This window comes from Rana temporaria, chromosome 12 (assembly GCF_905171775.1).
Source record: "Rana temporaria chromosome 12, aRanTem1.1, whole genome shotgun sequence".
In the NCBI taxonomy this organism is placed as follows: Eukaryota; Metazoa; Chordata; class Amphibia; order Anura; family Ranidae; genus Rana; species Rana temporaria.
The window spans coordinates 4,669,612-4,687,510 of record NC_053500.1 but is presented as its reverse complement, the minus strand read 5'-3'; the positions used below and the strand labels follow the sequence as shown (position 1 = coordinate 4,687,510).

General features: G+C 50.4%; 1 protein-coding gene across 7 annotated transcripts in view; it reads left to right on the top strand.

Annotated features, from left to right (window-relative positions):
• ZMYND8 (zinc finger MYND-type containing 8) overlaps positions 1-17,899 on the top strand; it is a 142,308-nt gene that overhangs the window by 73,360 nt on the left and 51,049 nt on the right. For all 7 annotated transcript variants that reach the window (XM_040330305.1, XM_040330304.1, XM_040330308.1 and 4 more), the window contains 2 exons: positions 5,628-5,687; positions 11,899-12,047. In XM_040330305.1, coding sequence (XP_040186239.1) covers positions 5,628-5,687; positions 11,899-12,047 — 209 coding nt within the window. The remainder of the gene's footprint in view (positions 1-5,627; positions 5,688-11,898; positions 12,048-17,899) is intronic.

Sequence of the window (17,899 nt, the reverse complement as noted above, 5' to 3'; positions counted from 1 at the left end):
ACTGGGTTGGCCTGGGGGGTAGGATTGGCATTGGTTGTGGTGGAGGTATTAGTTTGGCCTGGAGAGGTAGGATTGGAATGGGATGGGTTGTGGTGGAGGTACTGGGTTGGCCTGGAGGTTAGGATTGGGATTGGTTGTGGTGGAGGTATTAGTTTGGCCTGGAGATGTGGAATGGATTGGGATGGGTTGTGGTGGAGGTACTGGGTTGGCCTGGGGGGTAAGATTGGGATGGGTTGTGGTGGAGGTATTAGGTTGGCCTGGAGATATAGGATTGGAATGGGATGGGTTGTAATGGAGGTACTGGAGGGTAGGATTGGAATGGGATGGGTTGTGGTGGAGGGTACTGGGTTGGCCTGGGGGGTAGGATTGGGATTGGTTGTGGTGGAGGTATTAGTTTGGCCTGGAGAGGTAGGAATGGGTTGTGGTGGAGGTACTGGGTTGGCCTGGGTGGTAGGATTGTGATGGGTTTTGGTGGAGGTACTAGGTTGGCCTGGAGATGTAGGATTGGAATGGGATGGGTTGTAGTGGAGGTACTGGGGGTAGGATTGGATTGGGATTGGTTGTGGTGGAGGTATTAGTTTGGCCTGGAGAGGTAGGATTGGAATGGGATGGGTTGTGGTGGAGTTACTGGGTTGGCCTGGGGGGTAGGATTGGGATGGGTTGTGGTGGAGGTATTAGGTTGGCCTGGAGAGGTAGGAATGGGATGGGTTGTAGTGCAGGTACTGGGGGGTAGGATTGGATTGGGATGGGTTGTGGTGGAGGTACTGGGTTGGCCTGGGGGGTAAGATTGGATTGGGATGGGTCGCAGGCTCTAATTCATCCCTAAGGTGTTCCTTAGGGTTGAGGTCAGACCAGTCAAGTTCCTCCACCCCAAACTCGCTCATCCATGTCTTTATGGACCTTGCTTTGTGCACTGGTCCAAATCATTTGGTGGAGGGGGGATTATGGTGTGGAGGGGGAGGGGGGATTATGGTGCGGGGTTGTTTTTCAAGGATTGGGCTTGGCCCCTTAGTTCCAGTGAAGGGAACTCTTAAGGCGTCGGCATACCAAGACATTTTGGAAAATTTCATGCTCCCAACTTTGTGGGAACAGTTTGGGGACGGCCCCTTCCTGTTCCAACCTGACTGCCCACCAGTGCACAAAGCAAGGTCCATAAAGACATGGATGAGCCAGTTTGGGGTGGAGGAACTGGACTGGCCTGCACAGAGTCCTGACCTCAGCAGGATAGAACACCTTTTGGAAGGAGTTGGCTTTGTGCACTGGTGTTCCATCATGTTGGAACAGGAAGAGGCCGTCCCCAAACTGTTCCCACAAAGTTGGGACAATTAAATTGTCCAAAATGTCTTGGTATGCTGATGCCTTAAGCGTTCCCTTCACTGGAACTAAGGGGGCCAAACCCAACCCCTGAAAAACAACCCCACACCATGATCCCCCCCTCCCCCACACCATGATCCCCCCTCCACCAAATGATTTGTCCCAGTGCACAAAGCAAGGTCCATAAAGACACGGATGAGCGAGTTTACGATGGAGGAACGTTACTGGCCTGCACAGAGTTCTGACCTCAACCCCATAGAACACCTTTGGGATGAATTAGATCGGAGACTGTGAGCCAGGCCTTCCCGTCCAACATCAGTGCCTGACCCCACAAATGCGCTTCTGGAAGAATGGCCAAACCATAGACACCCTCCTAAACCTTGTGAACGGCCTTCCCAGAAGAGTTGAAGCTGTTATAGCTGTAAAGGGCGGGGCCAACTCAACTAAGACTGGGAGGCCATTAAAGTTCATGTGTGTGTAAAGGCAGGTGTCCCAATACTTTTGGTAATATAGTGTGTGTGAAGTGGGACTCCTCCTAATACAGAGAAGTGCGGTGATATATGAGCTCTCCATACATCTTCCCACAGAACCGGTTCCTCAGCACGTGTACAGCCGAGTCCCCGAGATCAAAACACCATTTCATGTCACAAAGAACGTTCCTCCAGAAACCTCCCTCCGAATCTCCGGAAACTTCAGCAGCTCTCTGTAGAGGGCTCATGGGACATCTGAGAGCTCTCACTTCTGCTTTCTGTACTTTTCCAGCTCATCGAATTGAACGTTTAATAAAAAAACGCGACGCGGTCGGAGCTTCTCATTTTCAGATACGGGCTTTAAAAAAATCTGTACATTACCATCTCGAAACTGACCCCAATATGGCGGAATGTGGGCGTGGTATGACCTGAGATCGCATCACCTCTTTAATCACATGATTTCTTTATGTGTAAAAAAAAAATAACATTTAGGTCTCATTCGCACTAGCCGTTGAGGGGCATTAAAATCCCACGGTTAAGCCATGTTTTTCCCTCCCCCGCCCCAACTACTCCCTCTTTAGCTGCAGAGGCAGTGAGCGGATGTGTACACATGCCACAATGCTTTGGCAGGAATTATACCCCCTGACGCTTTTGGCAGGTGTAGCACCCACTGAGCACAAACCGTTCTTAAGCATGGTGCCTTCTCTACCCCACCCACCTTTTTGAGAGTCCTATTGGGCGCAATGGGTCAGTCGGGGCTGTGACGTTATCACAGGCTGTAACATCATCGGGGGAGCTGCAACGTCCTCTGGGGAGCTGCGACGTCCTCTGGGGGCCTGTGACATCATCTGGGGGGCTGTGACGTCATCATGGGGCTGTGACGTTATCACAGGCTGTGACGTCCTCTGGGGGGGCTGTGATATCCTCTGGGGGGGCTGTGACATCATCTGAGGGGGCTGTGACGTCCTCTGGGGGGGGCTGTGACATCCTCTGGGGGGGCTGTGATGTCCTCTGGGGGTGCTGTGACATCATCTGGGGGGGCTGTGACGTCATCACAAGGCTGCGATGTCATCACGGGCAGCAATGTAATAACCGCGCTGGGCGGAGCGGAGTCCTTTAAGGAATTCAGGCTGCAGTAGGAGTACACTAGCAGTCCTATGGGGCGCAATGTGTCATCGGGGGGGGGGGGGGGGCTGTGACGTCATCTGGGGGGCTGTGACGTCCCCACAAGGCTGCAATATCATCACGGGCTGCGATGTAATAACCGCGCTGGGCGGAGCGGAGTCCTTTAAGGAATTCAGGCTGCAGTAGGATTACACTAGCAGTCCTATGGGGCGCAATGCGTCATCAGGGGGGCTGTGACGTCATCACGGGGCTCTGATGTTATGGACTCTGACGTCCTCAGGGGCTGCAACGTCACCAGGGGTTCTGCGACGTCCTCAGGGGTTCTGCGACGTCATCGCGGGCTGTGACGTAATAACAGGCTGCGACGTCACCGCGCTGGGTGGAGCAGAGTCCTTTAAGGAATTCAGTAGGAGTACACTTGCAGTCCTATGGGGCGCAATGCATCATCAGGGGGGCTGCGTCGTCAGGGGCTTGCAACGTCATCAGGGGGGCTTGCAACGTCATCAGGGGGGCTGTGACGTCGTCAGGGCCTGTGACGTCATCACGGGCTGTGACTTAATCAGAGGCTGCGACGTCACCATGCTGGGTGGAGTCCTCAGGGAATTCAGGCTGCAGTAGGAGTTCACAAGCAGACGAGACGGAGAGACGTTCCCTCTGAAGCTGTACACTTGTAGAGCCATTATTCTTTTGTTTACTTGTGAGTGCGTTTTACATTCTTTTTTTTAATAATAAATGGGCACTATGGGCAAATCTTTATATTTATTCTTTGCTTCACTCTCGCCTCTCAAGAGTTAAAGCTCAATCGATAAAGCAGCGTTTAGCCACTTGCTGCCTCGCAACGTACCAGTATGTCATGGGACTTTCGGTGGTTCTACTGGGATGATGCCCCCTCCCGGCACCTTCCTGGACATTCCTGTTCTGCCTGCTGACCATAAAGCTGATTGGGGTCTGGAATGGCCTCCATCCTCTCTATGGTCTAAGAAGCAGGAAGTGATGAGCCTTTTGTGACCGGTTGTAAACAAATCATTACTGGTTTGGAAAAAAGCATTGAATCACAATGATCTTGGTATGATCCAAAGCTTTTAAGGCAGAGGAGAGATCTGGGATCTCTTCAAAGTGGCCAAGATCATACAGCGGTTTAACCGGTTTAACAGGACAGACCTCGCCATGGTCGACCCAAGAAGTTAAGTGCACGTGCTCGGCTTCATATCCAGAGGTTGTATTTGAGTGTGTCTTGTCTACAGTCCAGCATGGTGGTGGGAGTGTCATGGTCTGGGGCTGCATGAGTGCTGCCGGTGACTTGTCGGTATTGTTCCCCTATCCAGATGGTTCCTGTAAGGACTGCGCAGGCGCAATCCTTGCCGACGGAAATCTCCGAACCTCGGCCGGCATCCAGGCTCATTCCTTAACATCCCTGTGGATTGGAGGATGTTAAAAAAAGAGCCAGGAGGCTGAGCGAGCGGAGCCGACTGGCCACTTTCCTCAAATTCCTTGTCGCCCTGGATGCCGGCCGAGGTTCGGAGATTTCCGTCGGCAAGGATTGCGCCTGCGCAGTCCTTACAGGAACCATCCTGATAGCCGGAACCATATTGGCAGATCACTGGCACTGGGGGAGCTACAGATCATTGAGGGAACTATGAATGCCATTATGTACTGTGACATACTGAAGCAGAGCATGACCCCCCTCCCTTGAGAGACTGGACTGCAGGGTAGTATTCCAACATAACCACCCCAAGCACAGCTCCAAGACCACCACTGCCTTGCTAAAGAAGCTGAGGGTAAAGGTGATAGACAGGCCAAGCATGTCTCCAGACATAAACCCTATTGATCATCTGTGGGGGATCCTCAAACGGAAGGGGGAGGAGCGCAAGATCTCTAACATCCACCAGCTCCGTGATGTCGTCATGGAGGAGGGGGAAGAGGACTCCAGTGACAACCTGTGAAGCTCTGGTGACCTCCATGCCCAAGAGGGTGAAGGCAGTGCTGGAAAATTAATGGTGACCACACAAAATATTGCCACTTTTGGGCCCAAGTTGGACTTTTTCACTTAGGGGGTGTACTGACTTTTGTTGCCAGCAGTTTAGACATGAATGGCTGTGTGTTGAGTTATTTTGAGGGGACAGCAAATTTACACTGTTATGCAAGCTGTACACTCACTACACAACATTGTAGCAAAGTGTCATTTCACATGAAAAGATGGAAGAAAATATTTACAAAAATGTGAGGGGTGTACTTACTTTTGTGAGATACTGTCCAGGATAGGGGTGATTTCCATGGAGTGAGTGGCAATACAACGCCTCCTCACTGCTGTCTGAAGAGCGATGTGCGTTCAGATCAAAGCAAGGGTAAAACGAGCCCTTAGAGGGGGCAGTATTGTACCAAATGGGTTTGGATGGGTTGTGGTGAAAAAAAAGACTACATATCCCATGGTACCTTGCTGCCTGAAAGCTGCCATTTCTGTACTGACTCCGCCTTCTGAATCTCCTCCTCCTCAGCGCCTCCTGTAGTTTTGAAGGCCAGCTATGTGAAATGTGTGACACTGCAGTATAGTGACTCCCAGAATTGAAGACCGTAAATATGTGGGCGTCGTCTCACAAAGTAAGATTAATGGGCGTCGGTTAGAAAATAATTTACATATAATGTAGAAATGGAGATCAGATTTTATATTTTAACCCCAGATAGACTTTTAATTGATCGTTTTTCCTTCCTTATTTTCAGGTCCAGCTGTGGCATATCCAGAAGGATTACCCCCAGAACATGCAGACGGCCCGCCGTCCGGTGAGTACAAACACGTCTACCGACCATAAACGCGCACCCTCAGACACTCTGCAGAGGGACTCTTCTATTATAAGCCAGTTATTTATTATGTTGTCTCAGACCGAGAACAGCGGTACAGTACAATCCTTTCATGGCGTATTACCAATTCTGTGTTTTAATACCGTGGGACCTCGGAATACGAGCATATTATCTGTTCCAGGAGAATAAGCACTCGCAATCAAAGCGAGTTTCCCCATTGAAGTCAATGGAAAAGAAAATCATTGGTTCCGCATTGACTTCAATGGCCTCGGAAACGGGCCGGAAAGGCCCGAGGACAGTTCAGCTGACCTCGGAAAGACTTCGTTCTCTAGTCTTTCCGAGGTTAGCCAAGCTGTCCTCGGGCCTTTCCATGCATTTACGAACGGCGACCCACACGGTTTAGGAGATATTTGCCAAAAGGAATACACAGTTGTCTACGGCGCAGGCGCACTGAGAATGCCGGTTTTCTCAATGGCTAATGCTTCGCCGCAGCGATCACTAGACTAGCATACTAGCTCATTATGCCTTTGTCTTGCAGGTTTTTTTTTTTGGGGGGGGGGGGGGGTTTACAACCGCTTTAAGTGGAAACAGGGTCCATTTGCATCCTCGCTGTACCCATTTGCAGCCCTTGCTGTGCCCATTTGCAGCCCTTGCTGCGCCCATTTGCAGCCCTTACTGTGCCCATTTGCAGCCCTTACTGTGCCCATTTGCAGCCCTTACTGTGCCCATTTGCAGCCCTCGCTGTGCCCTTTTGCAGCCCTCGCTGTGCCCTTTTGCAGCCCTCGCTGTGCCCTTTTGCAGCCCTCGCTGTGCCCTTTTGCAGCCCTCGCTGTGCCCTTTTGCAGCCCTTACTGTGTCCATTTGCAGCCCTTAATGTGTCCATTTGCAGCCCTTACTGTGCCCTTTTGCAGCCCTTACTGTGCCCATTTGCAGCCCTTAATGTGTCCATTTGCAGCCCTTACTGTGTCCTTTTGCAGCCCTTACTGTGTCCTTTTGCAGCCCTCACTGTGCCCTTTTGCAGCCCTCACTGTGTCCATTTGCAGCCCTTGCTGTTCCCTTTTACCGTGATGTCCCATTGTTTTCAATGGGAAGGAGCGGTGGAGGAGCGGTAAACACACCGCTCCAAAGATGCTGCTGGCAGGACTTTTGGAGCGGTCCTGCCAGGGCATCTCCTCGGTGTGAAAGCCTCGCTGTGCCCATTTGCACCCTCGCTGTGCCCTTTTGTAGCCCTTACTGTGCCCTTTTGTAACCCTTTAGGCCCCTTTCACACGTGCGGGTCTCAGCTGACACCCGTCATCGTCCGCCTCCGCAAACATCCGATTTTGCAGACGGAAGAAGATCCTATTTTTTTCATCCGTCTGCAGAGCGGATTGGATGAACACAGACATACGGTCCGTGTTCATCCGCTCCCCCCATAGGGGAGAGCGGAGAAAAGAGAGGGGGCGGTCCCTGCACAGTGTACGGAGACTGCCCTGTCATCCGCCAGCTCAGCGGGGATCAACGGGAGCGATCCCCGCTGAGCTTACGGAGCTTACTGATCCGCCCTGCGTGAAAGGGGCCTTACTGTGCCCTTTTGTAGCCCTTACTGTGCCCTTTTGCAGCCCTTACTGTGCCCATCTGCAGCCTCCCGTACCTTGTTCCAAGTTTTACCACCTTCTCTCACTGTGTTTACTGTAGACGGCGGCCGTTGCCGGGTGTATTGCGCATGCGCGAGCACGTCCTTTGTCCAACGCACGATAATCCCCCATCGCACACAGCAAGAAAGACGTTCTCTTGGACGTGCTCGTGCTCGCACATGCGCAGTACACCCGGCAACGGCTGCTGACTAGGGTGACCACATTTCCAAACTATCATCCAGGGACACCCCCCCCCCCCTTTCCCAAAAATCAGCTTGTGCTGTAACGAACCACAGTACAGTGATTGGACACAAGAGGCGGGATTTATGATTTCTCCAATCACAAGCAGGGGGGGGCGGGGATTGTGCTCCTCCAGGCATTCCGGGCCAGGACAAGTACTGTCAGTGAGTAAAGCAGTGATGTGGCGGCCTTTTTTTTTTTTTTTTTAGGACATCAGATTGGCCTGGGGGAGGGGCTGTGTCAGTTACATTCCGGGACACTGTATTGTCCTGGAATTGAAGGTACCCGGGACAGATACGCAAAATGCGGGACTGTCGCGGGAGCAATGCGGGACTGTCTCTGGCAATGCGGGACTGTCTCTGGCAATGCGGGACTGTCTCGGGCAATGCGGAACTGTCTCGGGCAATGCGGGACTGTCTCGGGCAATGCGGCACTGTCTCGGGCAATGCGGGACTGTCTCGGGCAATGCGGGACACATGGTCACCCTACTGCTGACTAGTTAACACAGCGCTGACTCAGATTTTTCAGCATAAAAAACTCGGCCTATACTCGGGTATATACGGTACCTATGATAAGAATTACAGACCCCTACATGCTTTGTAAGTGGGGAAAACCTGCAAAATCTCCTCCTCCCTGTACAGCTTCAGAGGAGGTGTCCCTCTGCTCTCCATGCTCCTTCCTGCGGACACACAACACCCCCCCTCCCCCCCCCTCCTCCCATCCCCCAGTCCCTTTGTCTGAGTACACATCTGGATCTGGTTGAGTCCCGGTAATGGTGCACGTTGCCCTCTTCCCCTACATGCACAAACAAGCTCTTCATGTTTATAGAAAGTATTCCGATCCTGTGCAGCAACACGTGAGGATCGACACAAATAATAACCAGCATAATAAAGCGCAGGCCTGCCAGCGAGCCGCCCAATCAGGTTTATGGGCTGAATTTCAGGCACAGATCGACGGGAAGGTCACAGATAACGTGTTCCTTCAACCAAACGGGTTCATGCCAACTGTATCCCACACTCCTCACCAGTCTCCTTGGAGTTTAATGAGTGCCCTGTGCAGGGAGGGGGGTGTAACGCCTCTTCTGATTGGTGGAGTTCTGCGCCAGAAAGTTAATGACTGGGGGGCGCCGCTTCTGAGCACACAGGAACAGAGACATGCTCTAATCTGCCTGTGTGTGTGTGTGTATGGGGCCACGAAGTGCAACACGGCTTGTAGGTACTGATGCATGGAGGCTCCTGATGGGCATGGAGAACATATGTTGGGCCCTCACCTTTTGTGTTTTGGGCTCTCAGGATAACAAAGCGACCCAGCCTATCTACAACGGGTGTCATCAGGGCAGCCTTCAGAAATTTTGGGGGCCCCCCAAAAGACAGCTTTAAGTCTGCCCCCCCCCCCCCCCCCCCAGGCCCAACTACCAACATTCACCAGGGCCCACCCCACTGGTCATTCTACCAAATCCGCCCACTGGCCATCCCGCTAAGCCAAATCCAGCAAAGAGAGAGCCCCATATATTGAGCAAAGAGACATCCCCCACATATTGAGCAAAGAGACATCCCAATCCAACAAAAGAGATTGCCCCATATATTCAGCAAAGAGGCATCCCCCACATATTGAGCAAAGAGACATCCCAATCCAGCAAAGAGACTTCCCAACCCAGCAAAGAGATGGCCCCATTTATTCAGCAAAGAGACATCCCTCACATATTGACCAAAGAGACAGCCCAACCCAGCAAAGAGACAGCCCAGCAAAGAGACAGCCCAACCCAGCAAAGAGGTGGCCCTATATATTGGGCAGAAAGACATCCCCACATATTGAGCAAAGAGGCACCCTAATCCAGCAAAGACATGGCCCCATATATTCAGCAAAGAGACATCCCCCACATATTGAGCAAAGATTCTTCCCAACCCAGCAAAGAGAGAGCCCCATATTTTGAGCAAAGAGACAGCCCAACCCAGCAAAGAGACATCCAAATCCAGCAAAGAGATGGCCTCATATATTGAGCAAAGAGACATCCCCACATATTGAGCAAAGAGACATCCCAATCCAGCAAAGATATGGTCCCATTTATTCAGCAAAGAGACATCCCTCACATATTGAGCAAAGAGACATCCCCATATATTCAGCAAAGAGACATCCCGATATATATTCAGCAAAGAGACATCCCCACATATTGAGCAAAGAGACATCCCAATCCAGCTAAGAGACATCCCCCACATATTGAGCAAAGAGACTTCCCAACCCAGCAAAGAGACTTCCCAACCCAGCAAAGAGACTTCCCAACCCAGCAAAGAGACTTCCCAACCCAGCAAAGAGACTTCCCAACCCAGCAAAGAGACTTCCCAACCCAGCAAAGAGACTTCCCAACCCAGCAAAGAGACTTCCCCACATATTGAGCAAAGAGACAGCCCAACCCAGCAAAGAGACTTCCCAACCCAGCAAAGAGACATCCCAACCCAGCAAAGAGACATCCCAATCCGGCAAAGAGGTGGCCCTATATATTGGGCAGAAAGACATCCCCACATATTGAGCAAAGAGGCACCCTAATCCAGCAAAGACATGGCCCCATATATTCAGCAAAGAGACACTCCCCACATATTGAGCAAAGAGACTTCCCAATCCAGCAAAGATTCTTCCCAACCCAGCAGAGAGAGAGCCCCATATTTTGAGCAAAGAGACAGCCCAACCCAGCAAAGAGACATCCAAATCCAGTAAAGAGATGGCCTCATATATTGAGAAAAGAGACATTCCCACATATTGAGCAAAGAGACTTCCCAACCCAGCAAAGAGACTTCCCAACCCAGCAAAGAGAGAGCCCCATATTTTGAGCAAAGAGACATCCCTTTGAGTACATTGGCTCACTCTACAGCCACCTTGCTTTAGCAATTGCTAGTTACTACAGCAACAACAACCCTGTCTTTTTGGTTGGGGTCTGGGTGGCCGGGCCCCCTACATGTGTATGGGCTGTGTCTCCCCCCCCCCCGACGGCAGCCCTGGGTGTCGCTGTGAATGCCAGGCTGTTTAGGGGTCTGTTGTAATTATGAAACCTTTAGCCCAGGTTCACACTGGGCTGCGGGAGTGAAGCCGTGCGAGTTCAGCTGAACCATTTCACTCCCGCTGACAGTCCCGATTTCGGCCGCGATTACAGAGACATCTGTGCAGGTTTCTGCACAGATGTCAATGTAAATCGCGGGCCGAAATCGCAAAAAGTAGTACAGAGACTACCTTTTGAAATCGGTGCAGTGCCGCAGATGCAGCGTCGCACCGATTAGGACGGTGCCATTGCCAGCAATTTGCGGCAAATACCGCCAATTTGACATGCCAGGCCTAGGCTTATACTTGAGTCAATACGTTTTCTCAGTTCTTTGTGGGCAAATTCGGTGCCTCGGCTTATATTCGGGTCGGCTTATACTCGAGTATATATAGGTAGATTCAGAAAGAGTTAGGCCGGCTTATCAATAGATAAGCCGACCTAACTCTGAATCTACGCCGGCGTTTGTTTAAGTGTATGCTCAAACAGAGATACGCTTAAACAAAGCTAAGATAGGCCGGCTTGCGCCGTTCTATCTTAGCTTGCAATTTTTCGGATGGCCGCTAGGTGGCGCTTCCATTGCGGCCGGCGTAGATTATGTAAATGAGCTTTTACGCCGATTCCCGAACGTACGCGAGCCCGCCGCAGTCGATTAACGTCGTTTCCGTAAGGCCTTAGGCGGCCTAAAGTTATTCCACCTATGAGGTGGAATAACAATGTTAAAGTATGGCCGCCCTTACCGCCGCGAGGTTCGAATTTTTTACGTCGTTTGCGTAAGTCGTCCGCGAATCGTTTACGTCCACGTCGAAATCAATAGGCCCGTACGGCATACTTAGCCGCAATGCGCCCTGGGAAATGTAGGTGCCCGGCGCATGCGCAGTGTCAAAAAACGTGAGGTCAAGCCTCATTTCCATACAACACGCCCCCCTCCAAGTCGTTTGAATTAGGCGCCCTTACGCCCGCTCGTTTGAGGCTACGCCGCCGTAGATTAGCAGGTAAGTAGTTTGAAAATCACTACTAGCCTAGTTAATTTACGGCGGTGTAGCCTAAACAGGCTAGGCTACACCGCCCTAAAGTTAAGCCCATCTACCTGAATCTACCTAAAAGTCTTGCAGATGCAACCGGCCCTTTTGAGGACACTCATAATTCCGATGCAGCCTGCAATGAATGTTGAGTTTGTACAGAATAAAATAAATTGTACGGCTTTCAGAGGATAGCAGCCAGCAAAGTGGGGAAACGTTGTATTTGCAAACCTGCTCGATTGATGTATAGCCTGTGGTGTAATATTTTTTTCTTGTTGCGTTTTCAGCCCCCGGCTCTGCCGAGCGTCCAGGACAGAAGAGGAAGCTTCCCAGTCCGCAGCATTCATCCAATGGACACTCCCCTCCGGACGCCTCCGCCAGCCCCAGTAAAAAGAAAAAGAAGCCGGGAATGTTGAACAGTCACAATAAGGACCAGGTATGGCCGGTGATTGGCATCGTATGGCTCTCTTTGTCCTGTGTATGCAAAGTGTCACGACTGCCACCAAACATAACCAATATTTTATATTTTTTCACATCCATTGAGGGACACAGGAAGTCTTTAACTACTTGCCGACCTGCCGCCGTCGTTTTACGGCGGCAGGTTGGCTCCCCTGCGCGAGAGCCCGTAGCTCTACGTCGGCTCTCTCACAGGATACTGCGCGTGCCCGGCAGGCGCGATCGCCGCCGGGCACCCGCGATTGCTCGTTACAGAGCGGGGACCGGGAGCTGTCAGGGGGGGAAATGCTGATCCTCTGTTCATACAATGATTCAAATAGCTAGGAAGACTTATTCCTGCAAGGTCCATCATCGGAACTCCCACCCTAGGAGTTTCTCCATTGTGAAGAATCCTCTCCTACCCGCAACTGGGTCTTGACCAGAGGTTGCTTCTCGGCACGGTCAAATGTCAAGTCGCAGCCCTATCTATTCTGTTTCAAAGACCTTTGGCTCCTCGCTTCTTGATTAGGACCCTTTTGTACAGGGAGACCTCCACCGAAACTCCACCCCCGTTCAATCCCCTGTGACTCTATGCAATCTGAATTTGGTTCTGTCTGCTCATCGGGACTTGCCATTTGAACACATTAGACACATTCCTTTTTCTACTGTCACCCTCAAGGTAGGTACACTTTGTACCCATCACCTCTCCAACACGAGTGTCTTAACCGGTAGACTTTTCCTACAAAGACCCTTTTCTGGTTTTCCGTAGGGACAAGGTGTTGAAGCCCAGGGCTTCCTTCTTGTCTAGGATAGTTTCTGCCTTTCACCTATATGACTTCACGAAAAAGGAAATCCCAACCCCCCCCCCCCCCCAAGTCATTTCTCTCATCCATTACTTTTTTATGAAGCATTGATATCCTTTTTTTGTCACCCCAGATGGTCCCCGTATCGTTTTTCAGAGGGTCTTTGACAAACTTTGAGGAGGTATAATGTCATTTACTGAAAACCTCGGAACCCAGGGCAATTATATCAATCCAATCTAAAGCACATTTGCCGATTAAACTACCTTTTAATTTCAATAACGCAAGGATAGGCAACTACACACCTAAAACAGTCCCCAAAGCCAGACTCCCAGTTCCAAATGCTGACCCACCGTGCCACAACCGCATGCATCGCACATGCCCGCTGGTGTGGCACCATTCACTGGGGGGAAGAAAACCTGAATGCCGCACTCCAGAAAGAGCACGAGTATCAAACTGATGAAAGCTGCTTTAGCTCGGCTCCATCCGGGCCACGCTCCCGATGTATTTCACCCTGCACACAGGGCTTAGTCATAGAGGTATGGGGATTTCCACGCCTCCCCCTTGGTGTGTGAGTCACCAGATTGGGATGGAGACCTGGAACCCAAAAATTTCTAGTTGTATGGCCCCTTTCACTGGGGGGGGGGGATCAGAATGCTGCACTCCCGAAAGAGCCCCGAGTAGCAAACTGATGAAAGTGGCTCCATCTGGGTCGCGCCTCCGACTCGTTTTGCCCTGCACACAGGAGTCATGGAGGTATGGGGATTTCCACACGGGCCTCCTTCTTGTGTGAGTCACCAGATTGGGATGGAGACCTGGAACCCTAGGCTTTCTAGTTGTATGGCCCCTTTCACTAGGGGAAGAAAATCAGAATGCCGCTCTCCCAAAAGAGCCTGAGTAGCAAACTGACGAAGGCAGCTTCATCTTGGCTCCAATTGGGTTATGCACCGACGCGTTTTGCCCTGCACACAGGAGTCATAGAGGTGGGGAATTCCATGCCAGGCCCCCTCTTTGTGTGGGTCACCAGATACTGTTGGTTTGGAGAGCTAGAATGGCACCCTAAGCTTTCCAATTGTATGGCCCCCCTGTTCACCGAGGGGGAAGAAAACTTGAATGCCGTACTCCCGAAAGGACCAGAGTAGCAAACTGATGAAAGCGGCTTCAGCTTGGCTCCTTCCGTGCCATGCCCCGATGCGTTTTGTCCTGCACACAGGGCTAGGTTATGGAGGCAGGGATTTTAATGCCGGTCCCCTCCCTGTGTGCGACACCAGGATGGAGACCTGGAGCAGAACTCTTAGTTGTATGGTCCCATTCACTAGGGGGGGGGTTAGCTTTTGCTGCAGCTGTGAAGCAAAGCATCTTGGCTGCGGCATGTGTACAGACATGAGCAGTTGTGTGCCTTTGCTTAGGTGGGGGGTTGGTAAAACCGTGGCTCAACCGCCTACTTTTCTGACCCGTTGGCTGCACATCTGAATTGGTTCTTAATAATGAATACAAAGCTGCATTACTTTGTAATCTCCTTTATCTGCCCGGAGATCAGCTTTAAAAAAAGGCGTGAAACCAATTTACATGTTGATACTTTATATGTTTTACTAAGAACAATACCAATTACAGAGGTACAAACAGTCCCAGCCGGCTGCCGCCTGGGATTACAGACACCTAGAGACGCTGCCAAATTACACGTGCCCAATGAGACTTTCTGATTCTTACTTTTAAAACAATGACGCCGTGAATGTTGTTCCCTTTTCCAAAACAAAGTACAGCCGTGGCCAAAAGTTTTGAGACGACTGACACAAATATGTAAATCTTCACAAAGTCTTCTGCTTCAATGTTTTATGATGGCAGTGTTCATATACAGCGGAACCTCGGATTACGAGCATATAATCCGTTCCAGGAGAATGCTCCTAATCCAAAGCACTCGCGTATCAAAGCGAGTTTCCCCGTTGAAGTCAATGGAAACAAAATAATTACCGTATTTATGGGGGTATACAGCGCGCCGGCGTATAACGCGCACCCCAAGCTTAGAAAGGTAGTTAAAGGAAAAAAAAGAAAACTTAAATTTTTGCCCTTCGTCCATCGGCAGCCTTGTCCGGCGTCCGTCTGCGGCCTTGCGCAGGGTCCGTCCAGCCTTGTGGGTGTCCGTCTGCGGCTTTGGAGGTGTCTGTCTGCGGCCTCCATCCAGGTGTCCTCCTCCGTCCAGCGTGTCTGTCTGCGAGTCCATCCGCATCTTGCCCGGGGTTGCAGCGGTGTTTGTTTTTGGATTTGGCGCTGAAGTGCTTTGTGAATACTGCTCTTGCCTCTCTGTTACGTCGGCGTAGCGCATATGAGATGCGCTACGCCCGCTCAAAGATACGCCGCTGTACGTGAATCCGGGCCTATAAATTTTGCGCAAACCAATCGATAAACGCTTATTGCGATTTTTTTTTTTTTTTTTTACAAAAAATATGTAGAAGAATATCGGACTAAACTGAGGGAAAAAATAATTTTTTTATATATTTTTGGGGGATATTTATTATAGTAAAAAATATTGAATTTTTTTTCAAAATTGTCGCTCTATTTTTGTTTTATAGCGCAAAAAGTAAAAACCGCAGAGGTGATCAAATACCACCAAAAGAAATTTCTATTTGTGGGAAAAAAAAGGACGCCAATTTTGTTTGGGAGCCACGTCGCACGACCGCGCAATTGTCAGTTAAAGCGACGCAGTGCCGAATCGCAAAAACTGACCAGGTCCTTTACCTGCATTTTGGTCCGGGTCTTAAGTGGTTAAATGTAACCGTATTGCTACACTTAGAGGCGTCTCTCTTCTCTTTTATACTCATATGTGACATGACGCTGCTCTTATATCAAGACATTGCTTGTATATCAAGTCAAAATTAATTTAAAAAAGTGTTCTTGTCTTGCAAAACGCTCTCAAACCAAGTTACTCTCAAACCAAGTTACTCTCAAACCAAGGTTTTACTGTAATGCTACCTCCGTATCCCATAGTAACGTCTGATAAAAAAAAAAATCCCAAAACACTGAGGCAGCCGACTTTGTGAAAATTTTATATATTTCTCAAAACTTTTGGCCACGGCTGTACATTGTGTTTTTGTTTGTTCCACTGTTCAGAATGGAGTATGCGATTCCTGCGTGGGAGTAAAGTAGTATGGCGGGGGCTGTATTTAGTCTGATGGGTACAACTTGTGGGGACCCCCCCTCCCCCGCCGTCAGGAGGAAATGCATTGTTGATGGATATTTCAGTATTTTGTTGCTTTCATTTTGCTGGACTTTTTCATTGTTTTTATTTTCTTGTGTCGTGTTCTTATTTCTTTTGTTTTTTATTTTAACTGCATTAAGAAATGTTTTTGTTTTTCTGTGCACTGCCTGGCTGAGATTTCACCAAATGCATTAAACGATCGACCGGCTTTCACCGGGTTATTTCCGATTCTGCTGCCAGTATGACTCATTTTGGTGGAGCTCATAGCAAATAATCCACATCTGATTGGATTCCTGACCTTTTCCTTCACACTTGGGGCCCCGTTTACAGCACGGCTCACATTTAGGGGCCCATTCACACTAGGAACTGCATGTGGATCTCGCTGCGCATTCACCTGTGCGATTCACTTGTGCCGTGCGATTTCAGGCGATTCATTGTGAATGGACTGAAATCGCACCAAGTCGACAGGCATGTACTGTTTTTGGAAAATGCAGCTCAGCCGGGTCGCATGTTACATTTTTACCATGCAGTCCGGTGCTGGCAAACGTTGGCTTTCCACGGACACCTGCTGAAGATCACAAGGGCGGTACGATTTGAAAGCGGCGCAGCAAACCGTCACTGTTTAATTGTGTGCAGCTGAGGCTGCAGAGAAGGAGATTAAAGCGGAGTTCCGCCTAATTTTTAAAGTCGGCACCTACAAATACTGCAGCTGCTGACTTTTAAAATAAGGACACTTACCTGTCCAGGGCACCGGCAAAGTCGGCACCCGAAGCCGATCTGTCCCTCGGTTCTCGGGTGCTGCCGCCTTCATCTTCGGTAGGGTAATCAGGATGTGAAGCCTTGCGGCTTCACTTCCTGGTTCCCTACTGCGCATGCACGACTCGCGCTGCACTATCCCACTGGTCCCTGATGTCTTCTGGGACCCGTGTGTCTCCCAGAAGACAGCGGGGGGGGGGGGCAGAGAAGGCACCGGAGGTGGCATAGATACCCGCAGGTGGCTCAGGTATCTATGCCCAGAAGTGGGAGCAAAATATCTATATTACACAGGTATCTGCTCCCCCCCCCCCCTGAAAGGTGCCAAATGTGACACTGGAGCGGGGGAGGATTCCAAAAAGCGGAAGTTCCATTTTTGGATTTTTTTTTGGTGGAACTCCACTTTAAAGTGATATTAAAGTCTTCTTTTTTTTTGTTGTTTCAAAATAACAAACAATTTATACTTTGCCTGCTCTGTGTAATGGTTTTGCACAGAGCAGCCCAGATCCTTCTCTTTTGGGGTCCCTCTTCGGTACTCCTGGCCCCTCCCTCCTGTTCATTGCCCCCACAGCAAGCAGCTTGCTATGGGGGCACCCGGTATGAGCCGCAGCTCCATGTTCTTCCTCCCTCCTTCCTCCCTTCCTCTTCTTCTTCCTACTTCCTCCCTTCCTCTTCTTCTTCCTACTTCCTCCCTTCCTCTTCTTCCTCCCTCCTTTCTCGCTTCCTCTTCTTCCTCGCTTCCTCCTCTTTCTCGCTTCCTCCCTCTTCTTCCTCCCTTCTTCCCTTCCTCTTCTTCCTTCCTCTTCTTCCTCCCTCTTCCCTTCCTCTTCTTCCTCCCTCTTCCCTTCCTCTTCTTCCTCCCTCTTCCCTTCCTCTTCTTCCTCCCTCCTCCTTCCTATTCTTCCTCCCTCCTCCTTCCTCTTCTTCCTTCCTTCCTTCCTTCCTTCCTTCCTTCCTTCCTCCCTCCTCCTTCCTCTTCTTCCTCCCTTCCTCTTCTTCTTCCTCCCTTCCTCTTCTTCTTCTTCCTCCTCCTTCCTCTTCCTTCCTCTTCTTCCTCCCTCCTCCTTCCTCTTCTTCCTCCCTCCTCCTTCCTCTTCTTCCTCC